The sequence below is a fragment of the Schistocerca serialis genome, chromosome 7 (genome assembly GCF_023864345.2).
Source record: "Schistocerca serialis cubense isolate TAMUIC-IGC-003099 chromosome 7, iqSchSeri2.2, whole genome shotgun sequence".
Classification (NCBI taxonomy): domain Eukaryota; kingdom Metazoa; phylum Arthropoda; class Insecta; order Orthoptera; family Acrididae; genus Schistocerca; species Schistocerca serialis.
In genome coordinates, this window is record NC_064644.1 from 438,497,943 (window position 1) to 438,518,477 (window position 20,535).

Below are 20,535 nucleotides of genomic sequence, written 5' to 3' on the forward strand. Positions count from 1 at the left end.
AACGTAGCACGAACTTCAATGTGAGACGCTTTTAATAGTTTCCAGAACGAAACTCGGTCTCGAAATCTGGCAGAAAATCCAGAGAGAGTCTGTTCGTATATAAAGCACATCAGTAGAAAGAGAGAATCAATACCCTCACTGCACCATAACAATGGTGACGTTACGGATGACGGTGCCACTAAATCAGAGTTACTAAACACAGATATCCGAAATTACTTCATCAAAGAAGATGCAGTAAACATTCTTGGAATCGAATCAAGAATAACTGCTAATATGAGCAACTTATAAGTAGATATCTTCGCTGTCGTGAAGCAGCTTAAATCACTTAGTAAAGGCAAGGCCTCCGGTCCAGATTGTATAACAGTCAAGTTCCTTTCGAGTATGCTGATACAATAGCCACTTACTTAGCAACCAGATAGAGTGATTTTTTCCATCCTGTACAAACTGTAGGGATTGATCGATGAGAGAATACGGACCAAAAAAGGTCTAACGAACTTATGTCCGGAAATCCATAATTTCCATGCTAGCGACCATTTATTCAGTCATACACAGTTGCAGAGACTGTGGTCTAATACGCAGCCACAGTTACAGTATGCATGCTTTCCTCTTAGAGGGTGGTACTGTTCCTCATACGTCATGCCCTAGCGCCCTCTCCTGCCATAGTAATTTGTAATACCGTGTCCGATTTCAGTCCTCTTGCTGAGTCATCTTGTAGTGGATGTTACACAGCGGTGCACTCAATGGTTCCGTATTCGAATCGAGAGCTTGCCGACATGGTGTTTACTCATAGAAAGGCAAATGATGACGGGCCCCGGGCAGCAAGATGGTATAAGGAGACATACCCCCGCCGACAACAACCACTGTACACAACGTTTGCAACAGTGTTTCGCCGATTAACTGACAAAGGGTCCTTTCAGGTACGAGGAAATCATGAAGGATGTACCCGAAATGTTCTGACAACAGACCTGGAGGAAAATTTGATTAACACAGTGGAAGGTGACTGTGTGTCAGTACCAGGCAGCTGGTCTCCCAGTGCAGGATAAGCCAGACGACAGTGTGGAACATTCACCACAATTGTTACTTCCCTTATCACTTACAGCGTGAGCAGAACTTACTAGCGACAGACTTTCAACATCGGAAGCAGTTTTGTCACTGATTTCTTCACCAAGCAACCACGATTCCGGGATTTGCGTCATCCACCCTATTCACAGATAAGGCCACCTTCACGCGGAGTGGTATCTTTAACTTCCATTATAGTCATCTGTGAGACAGTATGCAGAACCCCCATGGTATGCTGACAGCGAATCATCAGCATCGGTGCAGCCAGAACGTGTGGGCCGGGATAACTGGCAACTGTATTTTGGGAACAGTCTTCCTTCCACGTCGCCTGTCAGGCCGGAACTATCCACGTTTCTTGCGAGTGACATTGCCTCCCATGCCGTAAAAAGTACCATTGATGATTCAAAGGGTTATGTGGCTGCTACATGATAGTTCTCCAACCCAATTCGCCGTTAACGTCCGAATGCATCTCAATCGTGTCTTCCTCGTCGATGGATCGGACGAAGGGGTCCAGTTGCATGGCCTGCTTGTTCACTGGATCTCAACCCGTGCGATTTCTGGTTATGGAGCAATCTCAAAAGTATCGTGTATGCAGAGCCCATTCCAGATGTGGAGACAATGGAGCAGCGAATTCATGCTGCCTTTGATACTGTTCAGGATGCAGCCTGGCCTTCGTGAACGTGTGAGACAGAACATGCTACGGCGCTTACTCGCATTCGTTGAAGCACATGGAAACCATTTTCAACGCATACTGTAACTGTGGCTGCATGCTACAGCGTGTATTACACCGCAGTCTCTGTATCAATGTATGATTGAATAAATTGTCTCTAGCATGGAAACCATGCATTTTCGAACATAAGTTCATTAGACCTTTTTTGTTCAGTACCCTCTCATCGATCCATAACTTGAGTTTGTACACGGGGAAACAATCACCTTGTATACAACCGTTCCCTCGTCGAAAGATCCGTACCTAAACACTGGAAAGTTGTTCAAGACACGCCAATACAGAAGAAAGGGATTGCGGACCCATATCGCTAACGTCGATTTGCATTAGGATTGTGGAAGGTATATTGTGTTCGAACATTATTTGTTATCTCGAAGAGAACGATTTATTGACAGACACTCAACACGGATTCAGAAAATATCGTTCTTGTGAAGCCCAACTAGCTCCTTATTCTCACGCAGTACAGTGTGTTATCGACAGTGGATGTCAGACTGATTCCATATTTTCATATATCCAGAAGGCTTTAGACAGTCCTTCACGAGCGACTTCATCTCAAACTTCGTGACTATGGAGGTTCGTCTCAGTTGTGCGATTGGATTCGTGATTTCCTTTCAGATAGGTCACAGTTAGTTCAAATTCTTGAAAAGTCATAAATTCATAGATTAAAACGGAAGTAATATCGTGCAGTGTAAGCTTTCACGGTAGGTACTGGCATCACTTAAAACTTCCAGGCTATTAGACGGTGGTCGATTTATAAAACTTTCTCCTAACGCTTCCTCTCCAACTGCAGAAGACATCTTCAGATTTAAAACGTCGAACTGCAACAAGAACTCGAAGGAGCGCCGAATATACTCCTATAGCCTGTATAGAGGGCACCACAGTCTATCACAAGACTTCGGCTACGAGATTATCCCTGATCCTGCCAACATTCTCGACTGAAAGTAATCGATCGTCGTTCTTACGTTGCAATATTGACATCCAAATTTTATCTAATTTAACACCTTCCTCTTTTTTGTTAAAATTATTATGGTGTTTATAAATATCAATAGCCTCTCCATACATTTGCGCATGATAATACGAGGTTTTCGATATGATACTCGTCTCGGTGAACTTTATTTCGCTATCACCCTCTTGATAAAGATGTTCCGCTACGCTAGATTTATCCGTACGTTATAGGCAGCAATGCCTCTTGTGTTCAACGACACGATTGTTAACATTTCTTTTTGTGGTACCAGTGTAAACCAGTCAACAACTACAAGGAATTTTATATACATCCGGTGTAGCCAAAGTATGTTGTTTATTTTTCGCTGATCTTAAACATTCAGTGAGGCACAACATCTGCTGGAAAAATATCAGCTATACATGAGATAGCTTCGTTCACTGGAATCATGGTAAAAATCGACACAAGATCAAAACTAACAAGGATATCACTTTGGGTCACGTGCATTTCTTTTAATTTATCAGTAAATTTTAATATGACTATCAGTTTCACCAGCATAAGGTTGCAGCAATGTAGGAAGGTGTCTAACTAATTCGTGGGTGGGAGATCCTATAACCATCTAATGGTAGGTAAAGTACTATGAGTAAAACATCATATAATCCTGCCGACACATTTTCGAATGCAACGAATGTGCTAATATCCGCAACCAAGCGTCACGCATCCCTTCCTAAAAACAAGTATCTATCTCGGAAAGTATGTTTTCCGGACCCAAGTTTATTGGACTTATTTTTCTTGTGTCGATGAGTACTATCACCTCTCAAACTATTTGACACTTTTTCTTATCACTATGTATATCCTGAACTTTGTGTGGTAAAATAACATAATTTTGTAGGCACATTCACCGACATATGTGGATACTAACTGTGAAATTTGTTGTGAACAGTTTTTGTAGCAAAGAAGTAATAAATTTAAACGTCACGAATGATGCGACAGTTTTTCAATCATCATAGTGTATAAGACGTCAGTTCTCATGAACTATGTGTTTCACAATGAGATAATTTTGCAGATAAATTAACTGGTATATGTGAATACTGTCTGCACAACGTGTAATGAATGTAGTTAGTAGTAAAGAAGTAATAAATTAAAACGTCATGTGTGATGCGTCAATTTTACTGCATGAACGGAGAAATTGTAATAAAAGATAAACATTTTTGTTTCATTATGTTGTGGAGTTGTAAGAGAGAAAATGCTTCTTAAAGGTTTGAAACTATGTGTAAACTTTGTTGCAAGTAATTAAGTGCTCTAATTCTCAAACACTCGTTGAATAAACTGTGGGTATTCATTCGTCGTGGGATTCACTTCTTTGTCATCCCCACCCTTTGGCAGCTATACCCCTAACGTGATTCTTTCAATTCAGTAAGTGATGTGTGTATCATGTTCGCTTGATATAGGTCCAGTGTCTTAGAGGATATGTGGAACATACCTTTCGGCTGGCGTAGTGCACCAAGTTGACGTGGCAAGGACTCAACAAGTCGTTTGAAGTCCCTTGTAGAAATATTGAGCCATGATGCCGTCGATAAAGCGCAAGTACTGCCAGTGCAGTATTTTGTGCACGAACTGACCTCTCAGTTATGTCAAATAAATATTCGATGATATTCATGTTGGGTAAACTGAGTGGTTAAATCATTCCTTCGAATTATCCAAAATGTTCTTCAAACCAATCGCGAACAACTGTGGCTTGGTGTGCATTGTCATTCATAAAAATTCCATAGTTGGTTGGGTTCATGAAGTCCATTAATGGCTGCAAACGCTGTCCAAGTAGCCAAACACAACTATTTCAGTCAATAATACGTTCAGATGGACCAAAGCACCCAACCCTTTCCTTGAAGACACAGCCCATACCATCAAGGGGCTACCACCATCTTGCACAGTACCTTGTTGACCACCTGGGTCCATGACTTTGTGGGGTCTGCGCCACACCCCATACTCGAACCCTATCATCAGCTCTTATCAACTGAAATCGAGACTCATCTCACCAGGTCTATGGTCGTCTATGGTCCAACCAACATCGCCATGAGCCCAGGAGAGGTGCTGCAGGCGATGTCGTGCAGTTCTTAGAGGAACTAGCATCAGTTATCTACTGACATAGCCCATTACTGGCTAACGGAAACGTTCGTCGTATGTCTCACATTGATTTCGGCGGTTATTTCACGCAGTGTTGCTTGTCTTTCAGTACTGACAACACTGCGCAAACGTCGCTGCTCTCGGTAGTTATGTGAAAGCCGTCAGCCACTACTTTGTCCATGGTGAGAGGCAGTGCCTGAGTTTGGTATTCTCGTCACATTCTTGACACTGTGAATCTAGGAATATTGAATTCCTTAACGATTTCCGAATGGTATGTCCCATGCGTCTGGCGCCAACTACCATTCCGCGTTCAAAGCCTGTTAATTCCCGTCGTGAGGCCATAATCACATCGAAAACCTTTTCAAATGAAACACCTGAACACAAATGACAGCTCCGCCAATGCGCTTAACTTTTATACCTTGTGTATGCGATACTACTGCCATCTGTATTGTACATATCACTATCCCGTGACATTTGTCACCTCAGTGTATGATCTATGTCGTTGAGAAATATGAAACCAAGCGTCATGCTGCATGTGGTACTTTTGCAGTTTAACCCCCTCCATTTTACACGTCTTCACATGCAGGCAGAATATCGAGGTAGAGAGATGGGCGCACGCATGCATGAGCACTGCCTCCGAGCTGTGTTCTTGCCCGTCGCTGCTGTAGTATGTAGAATGATAATAGCAGGAAGAGTATGTTAAAAAAGAGAAAGTCGTTAACCTGAGGTGTCAAGAAGTTATTTGTTAAGGCGTTTGTCTGGAGTGTAGCCTTGTAACGGAGGGAAACGTAGACGATGAACTATACAAACAGCAAGGGAATAGACGTTTCGGAAATGTGGTGCGACAGAGGATGCTGAAGATTACATGGACAGATTGTACATTAAAGAAGAGGTACTGAATTGAGAGAAGAAATATGTGGCACAACCTGACTATAAGAAGGAATCAGTTTATAGCACATATACTGAGTCATTATGAAATCTTCAGCATACTAATAGAGAGAAGCAGTTATGAAAATTTTTTAGAAGGAAACTATGTGGCTACTACATTAAGTAAGTTCTAATGGATCTAGGTTACAGTTGTTGTGAAGAGATGAATATGCTTCCACACGGCAGACCACCGTGGACAGCTTCACCAAATAGTCTTCAACCTAAAAAGCACAAGAACAGCGCAGAGCGGAGTGGCCGCACAGTTCAGGTGCGATGTCACGGACTGCGTGGCCCCTCCCGTCGGAGGTTCGAGTCCTCCCTCGGCCATGGGTGTGTGTGCGTGTGTGTGTGTGTTGCTCTTAGCATAAGTTAGTTTAATTTAAGTAGGGTGTAAGACTAGGGATCGATGACCTCAGCAGTTTGGTCCCTTAAGAATTCACACACATCTTAACATTTTTGAGCAACTACAATACGTGCAAATCGCAGTACATTGAGTAATATAGTAACAGTCATGAAAGAAAACTTGGAGAAATATAACGAAAATACAATACATGCATAGTTATAGAGTGTTTATTAACCACTGAAAATGTACAGATTAATTGTGATACATAGAAGTAGTTGAGTACCATTTTTCCTGAAGAGGTTATCATTAATTTTCTCTCGCTCAACTCTTAACTGTATACAAGTTTACCTTCTCCAATCATATTGTTCCTTTTTCATAACTGTTCATCAAGTCCAACACTGGTTTGTACACAAAATCATACGCGTCTCTGCCATATATAAAATCCAAGTGGTTAAATTTCGGAAATTCAATCTTGTTCTTTTCTTTTGAATTTCCAAGTTGGTTGTGCAAACGATCGATGTCCTGCAAAAGAAAATACTTATTATCTTAGGAATTAAACAATCCTTACAAAATACAAATATTTATAACAACTGAAAACAATTTCAACTGAGAGACTTCACTCCTTTTTTACGTGTAAAAAAGACGTCATTAACAGTGAAATTACAACAGAACACTTTTTACATCTATATGGATACTCTTCAAATCACATTTAAGCGCCTGACAGAGGGTTCATCGAACCGTCTTCACAATTCTGTATTATTCCAATCTCGTATTGCGCGCGGAAACAATGAACACCTATATCCTTCATTTGTGAACTAATTAATAATAACATAGTTTTGAGACATGAATTATCGTTTATTTAAACAGATTCTAGAATCTGTTTAGTAAACTACGTGAGCGGTATTAAATTGTATAATTCAACAGGGCTGTTGGTACATAACGCATTCTCTTCTCCTACGTCTGGTGCTTAACTTGATGTTCTAATAGTACAACAGGAATGGCGGGGGGGGGGGGTTTGGGTGAGGAGGGGAGGAACACTTCTGGTAGTAACTGTTTCTTACTTCCCAGACTTCAGAAATCTCCGCCAGGAAGTTTCATAATAGCGCAAGCACAAACCATAGTGAATGACTCATGCTGGAAGCAAGTTAATGCCATGGCTAAGGCGTTTTTCTATAGTATGCTTTCTTCCAGGAATGATGTCCCAGCAAGGTACGCAGGAGAGCTTCTACAAGATCTGGAAACCTATAGGGAGTTGCTAGATGCTTCGAAACTGTGAGGATAGCTCGTGGGTCATGCCTTGATCACTTTTAAAAAAGCATTGACTCCCAACGCAAGGGTCGGGGTCTGATTCTCGATAGAACATACAGTTTTAATATGTCAGTAAGTTTTAAGAAAAACCGTACCGTCACAGAAACAAAAATTAATGCGGCCAGTTTCCAGGTTTCAATTAAGATTTTCAGGATGTTTCCACTGGTCGTAAGGCAACTGTCGAAACCGATCTTTGGGATCACGTTGAAAAAATGTAGCTCTAGAATTGGCTAAATCTCAAACGGCCCTTCACACCCAAGGGAAAAGAACGATACGAAGAATCAATTTGGGGCCCAGTAATATTAATTTATCTCACTGAGATTTTGTCACGCGTGTGAAGTCATATCGTACTGTAATGTTCAGAAGTTGTTTGTTATTCAAGTGGTCCGCAGCTCGTGGTCGTGCGGTAGAGTTCTCGCTTCCCACGCCCGGGCTCCCGGGTTCGATTCCCGGCGGGGTCAGGGATTTTCTCTGCCTCGTGATGACGGGTGTTGTGTGATGTCCTTAGGTTAGTTAGGTTTAAGTAGTTCTAAGTTCGAGGGGACTGATGACCATAGATGTTAAGTCCCATAGTGCTCAGAGCCATTTGTTATTGAAGTTGTTTAATTCAATTACCACTTGGGTAACATTTCCTCTGTTTCATTCCCGCAGAACATAATTGCTGTGATGTAGGTAACAACTCATACGAAAGTATGTACAACAACTTCCAATGGAAGTTATTATTGCGGTATAAACTCAAGTTCTGGAACTGTTTGGAAGTGAGGTGTAACGCAGGAAGTTGTTTGACAGATGAAACATTCGAGAATTTAGATTTGTTTTGCAATTACTTATATAACGGCGTGGACAGAATAATTGGAGTAGTTTCAATGATCGGATGTAAATAGAAAGTTTTCTTTTAGATGTAGCACAAATAGCGTATTTATCTCTCTTATTCGTTTCTTGTGTAGAGTCTCACATACGATCGATAGTTCGGCAACTGGTATTATGCATGCGAATGGCACAGACGATTAGGATGTAAAAAGTTCTGATTATTACTTAGGTGACACCTGTACTGTGTATGCTGAAAAATGCAAGATCGAATGCATTTTAAATTAATTATTTCAACGATTACTTGCAAAACGGTAGAAAATAGTGAAGAGACGTAAGGAGCTGAATTCTACCTATATTTCCTAATGTCATCGAATCAGTTATAAATGTAGGGTGGCACAGCTTTGAAACTTTAAAGTCGACAGGCTACAAAGCGAAATGAGATACAGTTCAGATAAAACGTCGACCAGATGAGAGACCATCTACCAACGGACGAATGGTATCGAGAAGGGAAGAAGGATCATATACTGAAAATACAGATGTTTGAATCTAGAAAGGTAGAGGAACTGTACTATTTTGATAGCACAGAAAACACTCTTTTACTAACGGGGAATTATCCCAAATTAAATATTCCATTATTATGAGACAAGCGTTGTATCTTTTGCCGCATTGTGTTGAGTATAATCAACACTCCAATGAGCAACCGGGCAAGACTTAGGCTCGTGTGCAGTCCCTAGGAGTGAGATGCAAGGCGTTCTGATATGCTGCGCACTTCCCCCACCGCCCCGCCACGCTGTCTGACCATGAGGAGGAGAAAGAGGGGAAAACTACGAAAGCACCGCATTTAAATGGTAATGCAATCACACTGTGTACGACTTGTTTTTATACTTCACATGTCTCAATAGTCCACAAATGAAATAAATTTTCAGTGTTATTCAACTATTTTTGGAGCGCTGAAGAGATAATATAATTTTCATCTGGTACAGACTATCGGCATACGGACAGAAGCAAATAATTTCACGTGCTCTCGCACTCAAAATGTGACATAATAGAGACTTGTTTAGTTTCATAATCGAAAAAAGGTCTCTCACACAAATAAGTCGTTCGACATATTGTAGCGTTTTTGCAACCTCATACTGCAAGCATGGAAATTCTACCTGGGAAAAGCAATGTAGACGCCCTGGACAATTTTAGCGGATAAGGATTTGTCATTACATCTGGAATTACCTTGCAGGTTAATCTGTTACATCTGCACATGCACTGGGGCGCTTTCAACTGAATCGGGAAACGGTCTCGAAAACAGATGCTGTAAGTAGGCTGTTTAGGTTTTCTTATTGGTAACGCCACGTAGCGCTTTGTATGAAAATCACTGGCTGTGCTGTGTGCAGTCTGTGGCTAGTTTGCATTGTTGTCTGCCATTGTAGTGTTGGGCAGCTGGATGTGAACAGCGCATAGCGTTGTGCAGTTGGAGGTGAGCAGCCAGCAGTGGTGGATGTGGGGAGAGATATGGCGGAGGTTTGAAATTTGTAAGACTGGATGTCATGAACTGCTATATACATTATGACTTTTGAACACTATTGAGGTAAATACATTGTTTGTTCTCTATCAAAATCTTTCATTTGCTAACTATGCCTGTTAGTAGTTAATGCCTTCGGTAGCTTGAATCTTTTATTTAGCTGGCAGTAGTGGCGCTCGCTGTATTGCTGTAGCTTGAGTAACGAAGATTTTTGTGAGGTAAGTGATTGTGAAAGGTATAGGTTAATGTTAGTCAGGGCCATTCTTTTGTAGGGATTTTTGAAAGTTAGACTGCGTTGCGCTAAAAATATTGTGTGTCAGTTTAAGGACAGTCTTGTATAATTTTTCAAAGGGGACGTTTCATATAGCCCCCTTGCTTTCCACAAAAAATTTTACAAATTTTTTTGGGCACTGGCCAATACATATTTGATAAGATTTTTTCCACAATTACAGTAAGAAAGATATCAAATGCACACACTTATTGATACAGTGTTGGTCAAAAGCTAAAATTTTCTCACAGCCCATAAAGACAGCCCTGATCATTCATCACAGTAAAATTGCAGTGTTTTTCTCAAAGTCTGAGCAGTAAAAGAAAATGCACACTGAAGTAGTAGATTTCCATGCAGTCTTGAAGAAGTAGTGTTATCCTTCCAACGGAAAGACAGTGCTGACTCTCGATATGCAGACAGGTAATAGGCCACAACAGAGCAAACCCACAACAGAGTCATTCGAAGTTATGAAGACTATTGGTAGGTAGGTCATCACAGAGCAGACCCACTGTAGTCCTGGTAGAGATTATGGTATTGGTGGGCCACCAGAGGTGCGGACCCACTGTAGTCCTGGTAGAGATTGTGGTATTGGTGGGCCACCAGAGGTGCAGACCCACTGCAGTCCTTGTAGAAATAATGGTACTGGTGAGTCAGCAAAGGTGTAGACCCACTGTAGTCCTTGTAGAAATAATGGTATTAGTGGGTCATCAAAGATGCAGACCCACTGTAGTCCTTGTAGAGATGGCCAGCAGCCATCTGTTGTGACTGTGCAGGTGCACAGTCACCATTGAAGAGTCTTGCGGATAATATAGCAAGTCCATAACCACCACTTGTGCACTCACAAAGTTTTTGGAATTGTCCTTAGAACCAACAATGCTGTTCTCCAGTCCCTTGCTGAATTAGTAACACATGTGCAAACACTAACAGTCCCTACTTCTCACATATTGTGCGTTACTATGACCAACAGAAACGTGTGCAGTGAAATGTAACTTAATTTGAAGAACTGGTGTCTATACAATTACAACATAAGAATACACTTACAAAGGTACAAAATACATCATTATAGAACATAACAGTACAGATAACATTTGTAGTAACACAGACTTTACAAAAGAATAGAAATAAACATATACATCAGTGTTACAGGAATTATGAAATAAGTAAATAAATAAAATAATGAGAATAGTTTTCGAAACATTAATTTCACACATGATAATTGAAACAGAACAGAATTAATAGTGTCTAAACATCTTTACAAAGAAAATAACATATTATAAATGCAAATTATATTTGAGGATAACAGTATTCCTCATCAGAGTGAATGTAGCTGAGTATTAGAGAAATTCTACAACATAAATCTTATTAGCTAAACACATAAAGACAAGAAGAACACAAATACACAAGGGTACATAAAACATAGCGAAATAATACAAAAGGAAAGACAGGGTTTGTGGTGTCACCGCCAGACACCACACTTGCTAGGTGGTAGCTTAAATCGGCCGCGGTCCCATTTAGTACATGTCGGACCCGCGTGTCGCCACTGTGTGATCGCAGACTGAGCGCCACCACAAGGCAGGTCTCGAGATATGGAATAGCACTCGCCCCAGTTGTACGACGACTTGGCTAGCGACTACACTGACGAGCCTTTCTCTCATTTGCCGAGAGACCGTTAGAATAGCCTTCAGCTAAGTCCATGGCTACGACCTAGCAAGGCGCCATTAGCCTTACATAATTTGATACTTACCGTATAAAGCATGTCTCTACAAGAACGTTGTAAACCAATGAAGATATAAAAGTTAAGTATAGCAGCTACGTACTTTTCTTGCTACCATTCACTACTTATCCTGTTCCAGAATTCACGCCCGTCTGCATTAGATAGCGTGCATTTAGGCCGCCTCTAACTACAAGATGTTGGCACATTTACCAACACATCAGGGTTCGTTTTCAGTGTGACATTTGGTACTGTAGTCCAGCCCAAAACTTCGTTCTGTAGATCTTTCCTCTTATTTCAACATTTGTTTCCATCAAAAAAATCCTATCCGAGCATGCTTTCTGTATTCTGTTCACATCCTCTTTCAAAATTCTTTTTTGGCCAAACCATTTTCTTACAGCTTCTCAATGCATTTATTCCAGTTCATCACAACTCGTTCTCACATATAGCCTAACCCATCTTAAGCGAACTTAAATCTACTGAGCTCAGATGCTAAACTAAGGACGAGGCAATGTAGCAGCACAAAACAATTAACACAAATAGCAATGACAAAAAAATGCAGAGTGCAAAGCAAGCAGCAGTAAATCTAAATTAACAGACAAAATGCAAAATTACAACTAATATGAGCGAATGTGCAGCAACAAGAAAAATAAATCAGTAGTTAAACTGGCTTAACAGAGTGATGTAAAGCGAAATTTATTAGCACTATGCCTGGCAAACAGCAGCAGCAAATGCAATAACTTATATCTGAACATGACACAGCTCAAGCAAAAAAAAATATTACACTAAAGACAACAATGCAGACAAGGGAAATGTATATTCACATCTTAATGTCTATGTAATTAAAGTGGTGCACCACAAGAAGTTATTCTACCAAAAAAATTATCATGTAGTTGAAAAGAAAATTCCGTATGCAATTCCTGTGAAGGGAAATGTCTTTTTATGCTCCTTCGTTTTTTTTAATAGATCATAAAATTATTTACTGGATCTGTAGGCATAAAATATTTATATTAGTACATCTATTAAATTTTATTTTAACCAATGCTGCTGCAGCTAGAAACTTGATCTTAAAAAAAAAATGAGTAAATAAATACATAAAGCAAGCAATATGGCATTTCTCTCAATTAGCAAGACAATAGCCGTGAAATGTTTCTCATCGTTTCGTTAGGCATTTTAGTAAATATCACAAATTAAGATCTCCACAGTATAATGATATGTTTTCAAGTTTGAGCGTGTCGTATTTGCGATGCTTTCTACAAAGGAATGTCAATAGCGAGGATAATGGCCTCCTTTATTTTTTCACCTGTGGCTCTGAAAGGCACACACAAATGGCTTTTTTCCAGGCAGTTGTCGTGCAGCTGGGTGCCCACGACGCATTACGTGCAGGTGGTCATTTAACTTTCTTACCGAAATATTTACGACAGCAGTTTCCGCTACAGTGGCAGTCTCATATAAAAAATTTCACAGGTCGAGAATTTGCGTTACAAATGTGTAGAAACAAAATCCTATAAATATAACAGCATCCAAAAACTTTTTGCCGGCATTGTGATACATTATGCATATACACACACTTCATAACTCTTAAAGTACGATTCTTGGTTTCCAACATCCTTTTTCACAAGTCAGAGTCCCTAACCACTACTCATTATTCCTTACCTTATTACACATATACATATTTGTCGACACTTCATCAATATTTCATCATAATAAATATGTAGCATAATCAAATTTCTCACATAGCATCAGCTTATTGTTCATAAACATACCTCAACAGCGTAATACACATCGTCATCATAACATCATAAACCCTCAGCCAAATCTCAAAATCGTCGTATCTTCCTCCAATAATTTCAAAACCTAAAAAAAAATTCTCTGCTCATGTCAAAAGTTTCATCTACCTCAAACGTACTTTAAAAATCATGATCCCATACTAAATACATCATTCAAAGCTCTCATAGTGTCACAATGGTTCCGAAAAAATATGAAGGGTTCACACATTACAGACAAAATACAATTTCAAAAGTGTGAAGTTATCCAGCTGTGTAATTGCGTAAATATCTATCAATGACGTAGAAAAAAAAAGTTTGTCTCTCTAGTTAAATGATCAGATAGCTGTGTAATTCTGTCTTAGAGAAATATTGTACCGATGTGTAAAGTTGTATAAGCAAATACCATATTAGCTAGGGCTCCTTGTGCTTGCCAAACACATGGTACACAAAGTAAGCGTGTACCCCCCTGAGGATTAATGTAATTATACCCTCAGGTGTTACAGATTACAGCAATGGAATGAAATGTATCACAGAAAACTTTGTTTGTAATTCAAAAATCTTGAAAAATAAATGGTTTACGTACAAAATTAATCACTCAAATGCGTGTCCTGTAGCGCTAAATGTGCGTCTTGCTGTAAGATAATTCTGTGGAACTGTTGTAGTTATCGTCCTCTGTAAGCAAAGTTATGCTGAAGTCAATGCACTTACCTCATCATAAACGAAAGTGAAATGCTTTGCGTATAGATACCGTAGTTATTACGTACCTTACCATGATCAAGAAAGTACTATAATGTAACGTATTGTTGTGCTACGAAAAAGGCTGTCTCATTGTAGCTATACCACAAAAGTTACTACTAAAACGTGTTTTACTTTCCAGAGTAATACAGAAAAACTGTGCAGATATAAAACAGATACAGCGCAAAAGCAACATTGTAAATTGTCACTCATTAGTAGCGTCGTGATAAAATCGTGTAGCTGTCACATAAACTAACCACTTCGTCATCTGGTACCTCACAGGAAGTACTTTAAATCCAGAATGTATTTTCAAGTAAACCAAAATGTTGCATTAAAATCTCATTAGCAGTACTGGTAAATGCTCTAAGTATGTGAGCCTTATAGTCGTTACGTAATCGTGCAACTAACAAGCAAGAACGTACACACACAATAACACTGTGTCGTCTGTTCACAATAACAATGCATTCATAATTTCTGTTTAAATAAGTTCTCTTGGTTCTTGACTGGATATTTAACTTCAAACATTGTTGTATGTTAACAGATTCTAAGTCTGACAAAGCATACTAGCAATGTAAAGCGAAAATTTATATGGCCAAGACAAAGTTAAAAAGCAGATTATCTTTCAATAAACGGTTTTACACGTGAAATGTGGTGTAAACCTTTACTCTTCCTAGTACGCAGAGTTTCAACTTCAACGCAATTATCATGTGGTATACGTCGGATTCTGTAAGGTCCATTGTAAACTAGAAAGAATTTGTGACTCAAGTGTTTCTTCTTATGTGACAATGAATGAGCTTTAATGAGAACTTTCTGACCAATATATAATTTCTTTGCATTTGCTTTACCGTGTAGTTTTCTTCTTTTGTCTGCTGCAGATTTTATAGTTTTAATAGCCAAATCAATTATGTCTTTGTGTCGAAGTTTATGTGTATTCGGGAAAGGTACAAGCTCTCTGATTCTGTTCGGTGGTTCTTCATTCTTCAGTACAAGAGTAGGTGGTAAAGCAGTGGAGTCATGAGGCATTTCATTCAGCACGTTTTGAAATAAGTGTAAATATCTGTCCCAATGCTGATGCTTTCTGTGACAATAAAGTCTGCAAAGCTTATTGATTTCTTTCATAATCCGTTTGGAGGGGTTACAATGTGGTGAGTACAATGAAATAAAAACAGGTTTGATTTTATGATTCCGAAGCATGCGTGACCAAACAGCAGATCTGAATTGCGGTCCGTTATCTGAAATGACTTTACTAACGTGTCCAACTTCTCGTAAGAAATTTTTAACAAAGGCGTTGGATACAGACCGTCCAGTGGCTTTACGTAACAGTGTGAAAGATACAAATTTTGAAGTAAGTGTAACAGCGACTAGAACGTACGGAAATCTATTAGATGTTCTGACAAGCGGTCCCAAGAGATCAACAGCAGCAAATTCTTTTAATTTAGAAGGAATGATAGGAAACAGCGGAGCACGATAGGAGATAGTAGATGGTTTCGCCTTTTGACAAAGTTTACAAATAGACAAGACTCTTCGAATTCTCTTTTCCATATTGTTAAAATAACAAGTCGTTCGAAGAATATGATAACATTTTCGTGGGCCAAAAGTGCATAGCTGAAATGAATGTACCAAATGAGCTTATTAACAAAATCGTCAGGAATGCAAAATACCCATAGCTTGTCATCAACAGTGCCGCGTTTGAACAGTTTGTTGTTTCTAACCAGATAATAATGCCAAATCTGTGTGTGTGGCTTTTCATGCCATTTGCTCTTGATGTCTTTCCAAATCGGATCTTTATCTTGTTCATGAGCAATGTCCTTTAAAGATGTGGTGATAAAGTTTTCAAAGGCGACTTTCTGAATGTAAAGAATACTGAAATTTTTCTCGAGGTTGCCTTCTGTGTTACTTTTCTCAAGCCCAGCCGGTGCGCGTGACAGTGCGTCCGCAACAATGTTGTCCTTGCCGGGAATGTAGACTATTGTGAAGTGGAATTCTTGCAGAAACAATGCCCAACGTTTTAACCTGTCATGATTTAATTTTGAAGACATAAGAAATTGTAATGCACGATGATCACTGTATACTTTTAAGTGCTTACCAGAAAGAAAGAAACGGAATTTGTTAAATGCCCAAACGATAGCTAAAGCTTCTAATTCAGTAACGGAATAATTTTCTTCAGATTTTGTTAGCACTCGGCCAGCAAAAGCAATGGTTTTCTGAACGGTAGTGTCATTTTCTATGGCTTCTTGAAATAAATGGGAACCAAGACCAACTTTAGACGAATCCGTGCTAAGGCATAAATCTTGTGACAGATCTGGATGAGCTAGTATTGGCGCGTTAAGTAGCGATTCTTTCAAAGAATTGCATTCCAACTGTGCTTGTTCGTCCCAGTTCCAAATAGTATTTTTTCCAGTGAGAGAACAAAGTTTTGGTGTAACAAGAATTTGCATATTCAGAAAACGACGGTAAAAATTTACGAGACCTAGAAAACTGCGGACTTGTCTTTTTGTGGATGGAACTGGATTCGCTCTGATTGCTTCTAACTTTTCAGGATCCGGCTGAATGCCTTCAGAAGAAATAATATGTCTCAAAAATCCTACCTTTGACCTACCGAATTCAGACTTTACAAGTTAACTGTAATTCCAGATTCTGCAAAATACGTAACAAACTGTTGAGTATGCGATTATGTTGTTCCCATGAGGCTTCTGCTATTAGAATATCGTCCACATATAAGGTGATGTGATGTTTTAAGAACTCAGGTAATATGGAATTTAGCTCGCGAATGAATGCTGCCAAAGAAATGTAAAAACCAAAAGGAAGTTTCCGAAAGTGATAACAAACGCCGAAACAAAGGAAAGCTGTGTATTTTCTACATTCTGGATGAAATTCGATCTGACAAAAGCTGGATCTGAGATCAATGGAAGACAACACTTTTACACCGTTAAAATTTTGAAGAAGTTCTTCCAACGTCTGCGGCCTGTCTGTTTCAGGAATAATGATAGTATTGATTTGTCTCGAATCTAAGACAAGGCTGATCGATCCATTTTTCTTCTCAGCAACATGTAATGGATTGTTGTATGAGCTTACTGCAGGCTCAATAATGCCCTTGTCAAGCATAGATTGTATTTCTGTTCTAACACGGTCCCTATAATATGCTGGAATTACGTATGGTCTAACACAAAATTTAGTGTGCTCACGAACACGAAATTGGTATTGAAATCCCTTGATTGTACCTGTTTTGTGAGTAAAAACTGTAGAATGTGCTTGTAAAATCTCAAAAAGGTCCTGTCTATCAGTGTCATTACAATTCTCAATTGTTTGAATTTTATTCTGAATTAACTCATTAGTTTCAAATATGCCGTCGATATCATCCCTGTCAGTACTTGCAGAGTGATTGTTAGTGTCTAGTTCCGTAGAAAATTCCGAACTGTTGTCTAACAGAAGGTAAAGCCGATTAATTTCCTCATCATGGTTTGAGAGCCAATCTTCAAATTTCAAAGCTATTGACTCACCTTCTTTCTCTAAACTTATTTCAGCATCGAGAAAGTTTAAGATTGCTTTGTATTCATTCAAAAAGTCTACTCCCAGTATAATTTCCATCGACAATAATGGAACAATAAGAAAGCTCATAGAGAAGCTGTGGCTTTGACAAAAGAATTCTAAGTTGGTTTGTTGGCGTACATCTACACTTTTTCCAATGATTGCACCTTGTAATTTAATCTTACGTAACAGAAGTGTGGGGGCAATCGTTCGATTTGTTGCATTTGCTAAAAGCTGTTTCACTTATTACTGAAATGGGACTGCCAGAGTCAAGTACTGTCGTAAATTTTACGTCATTTACAGTAATGTGAATCACAGGATATGCAATGTTGTTATGTTTTACGTCGTGTTCCTGGAGTAAGATGTCCCTCACGTCATCCATTTTTTCGTAATTACTAGCTACGACAGCTGCGTCGTCAGTTTCATACATACGTTTTGTGGCTCTCAGCGGTATGAGTCATCGCCTATTGTGTCTCTGTTGGCGCGCGTCGTTATTGGGATTTGGAGACCTAACATCTACAAATTCACCTTGTCGAGAGGGCCCTGCTCTGTTTGAATCCCGCCAGTTCTGATGCAATTCAGGTCTGTCGTTACGATCATATCATCTGTCGTCATTTCGGTAGATTCCATAGTTTCTTTCTTGTCGGTCACGTGGTGGAGAATTTCTCCCTGAATCGTAAGTGCGCGCTGGACCGTTGCATCTGAAGTTATTCTGTCTCCCTTGATAATAATTATTTTGGTTCCCATATTGTCTGTTTCTCTGATTGTCTCTGTGATAGTCATTACCACGGAGAGGTGATCTTACCCTGTAATTATTACTACACTGCCAACGGTTGTCATACGGGTGGTGTCTGTTTTGGTCACGATTTGTGTTGTGAGAATAGCCTTGTCGTGTCCAGTTATTATTTCTTTCATCGCGGAATTGCGACGGATGTGACCTGTAATTGTTGTGTTCCTGTTTTCGCGTTCCGCGGTTGTCAGTGTCAATTTCTAACTCTTGTAAGAGTCCCTGAAAAGCTTCAGTGTCGTCTTTGCAACGTCCTGCCAAAATAATATGTCGTAAATGTTCAGGTAATTTGATTGAGCAAATGCGGATGAGTTCTGAGGGGCTGTATGGGTTTGAAAGATACTGATTCTTATGCAACATGTCTTCAAAATATTTCATAAGACTGGAAAATTCAGATTGTTCGAAACGTTTCATCATTATGATGCTGTGTTTTACTCGGTCTTGTGTAGCTTGAGACCAATACGCTGAGAGGAAGGCATGATAAAATTCTCCTTCACTGTGACAATCGTGAATGACCGATCGCATTCTTACAGTTGGTTCATTCTCCAAGTAGCCAAACATAAATTCTAACCTGTGTTCCAATGACCAGTTGGGAGGAAAACAATGAGAGAATTGATGAAGCCATGCTTGTGGATGAATGTCGTTGTCAGAATTCTTAAATGTTTTGAATTTACGTGTAGTAATGAACAGTTTATAGTCAAAATCATCGTGTCGGCGAGTCGCGCGTCGCTCTTTGTTACTTCGTTCCGGCGGTTCCATCTCAAAATCCAATGCGCCTTGCCAATTTCTTTCATAATTTCCGAAGTGTCCTGTGTTATTATTTTGTGATTGTTCCGTATTTCTATGTCCCTCTTCCCGTACTGGAGCGTGAGTGTCCTCTGAAATATATAATTCTTGTATTACTTGTGCCAACTGATCTTGTACTTCCCGGATTTCTCTTTTGTACTGTGTATTGATTTGTTTTTGATTTTATTTGAATTTTCTAATTTGTTCATACTCTTCAGTGTCTGTGAAGGCTACAGGTCTTGTGTCATTCAGATCTACATCTACCTTTGTAGATAAGTTAGTGAACTGATCTGAAAGTTCGGCTACTTTATCCGTTAGTGAAATTATTTCCTCTATGTGTTTTTCTGAACCAAGTTTCAGAGTGTCCATTTGTGTTGAAATCGTATCTACTGTGTCTTTTAAGTTTTCCTGAGTTTTTGCAAGCTGCATAACCAAATCGCTAGATGCAGCTGAGTCAATTTTAGCTTACAAGATGTCGTGATTTTCATGAACAATAGTTTGTAGTTCCCTTATGGCTGCTTCGTGATTCTGTAATGCATTTTCATGACGCGAAAGAATAGGTTGGAAATGCTCACCAATTTGTGTTTTTACGTCGTTACAGACTTTTTGACATTTCGATTCAATGTTATGTAACTCAGTAGTTAAATCTTCACGTGTTTGTTCAAGTGTGGTGTCTAACTTCCGAAGATTTTGTTTCATTGTGTCTAACTGTTGCTGTGTTTGTCTCTGGTATTGTTCCATTGTGTCTAACTTTTGAAGATTTTGTTCCATTGTGTCTAACTTTTGAAGCTTTTGCTGTGTTTGTCTCTGATTTTGTTCCATTGTGTCTAACTTTAGAAGATTTTGTTCCAATGTGTCTAACTTTTGAAGCTTTTGCTGTGTTTGTCTCTGATTTTGTTCCATTGTGCCTAACTTTTGAAGCTTTTGTCCCATTTGTTGCATTAATTGTAATAACAATGCACTGGTGTCTGAAACATGTTCCTCAGTGCTTTACGGCAGTGAATTTGCACCAGCAACATTCACATTTTGACAAGCGGAAAATGTGTCTTGACTCACTTGAGAAAACGGTGAGAACCCAAAACCTGAGTCTACAGTATTTGCAATATTGTGTTCTGTCATTCCCGATTCCTGAGGCGAGCTGTTGCCGACCGATCGATCGATAATGCTTCCCTGTTCACCACCTGTTTCACTGTCTACACCATT

The 20,535-nt window shown here is 39.4% G+C and overlaps 1 protein-coding gene across 1 annotated transcript in view; it reads right to left on the reverse strand.

Annotated features, from left to right (window-relative positions):
- Nucleotides 1–6,474: 6,474 nt before the first annotated feature.
- The window catches only part of LOC126413141 (lipase 3-like), a 117,944-nt gene continuing 103,883 nt past the window's right edge, over nucleotides 6,475–20,535 (reverse strand). Inside the window, exon 8 of the mRNA XM_050083034.1 lies at nucleotides 6,475–6,639. Coding sequence (XP_049938991.1) covers nucleotides 6,475–6,639 — 165 coding nt within the window. The remainder of the gene's footprint in view (nucleotides 6,640–20,535) is intronic.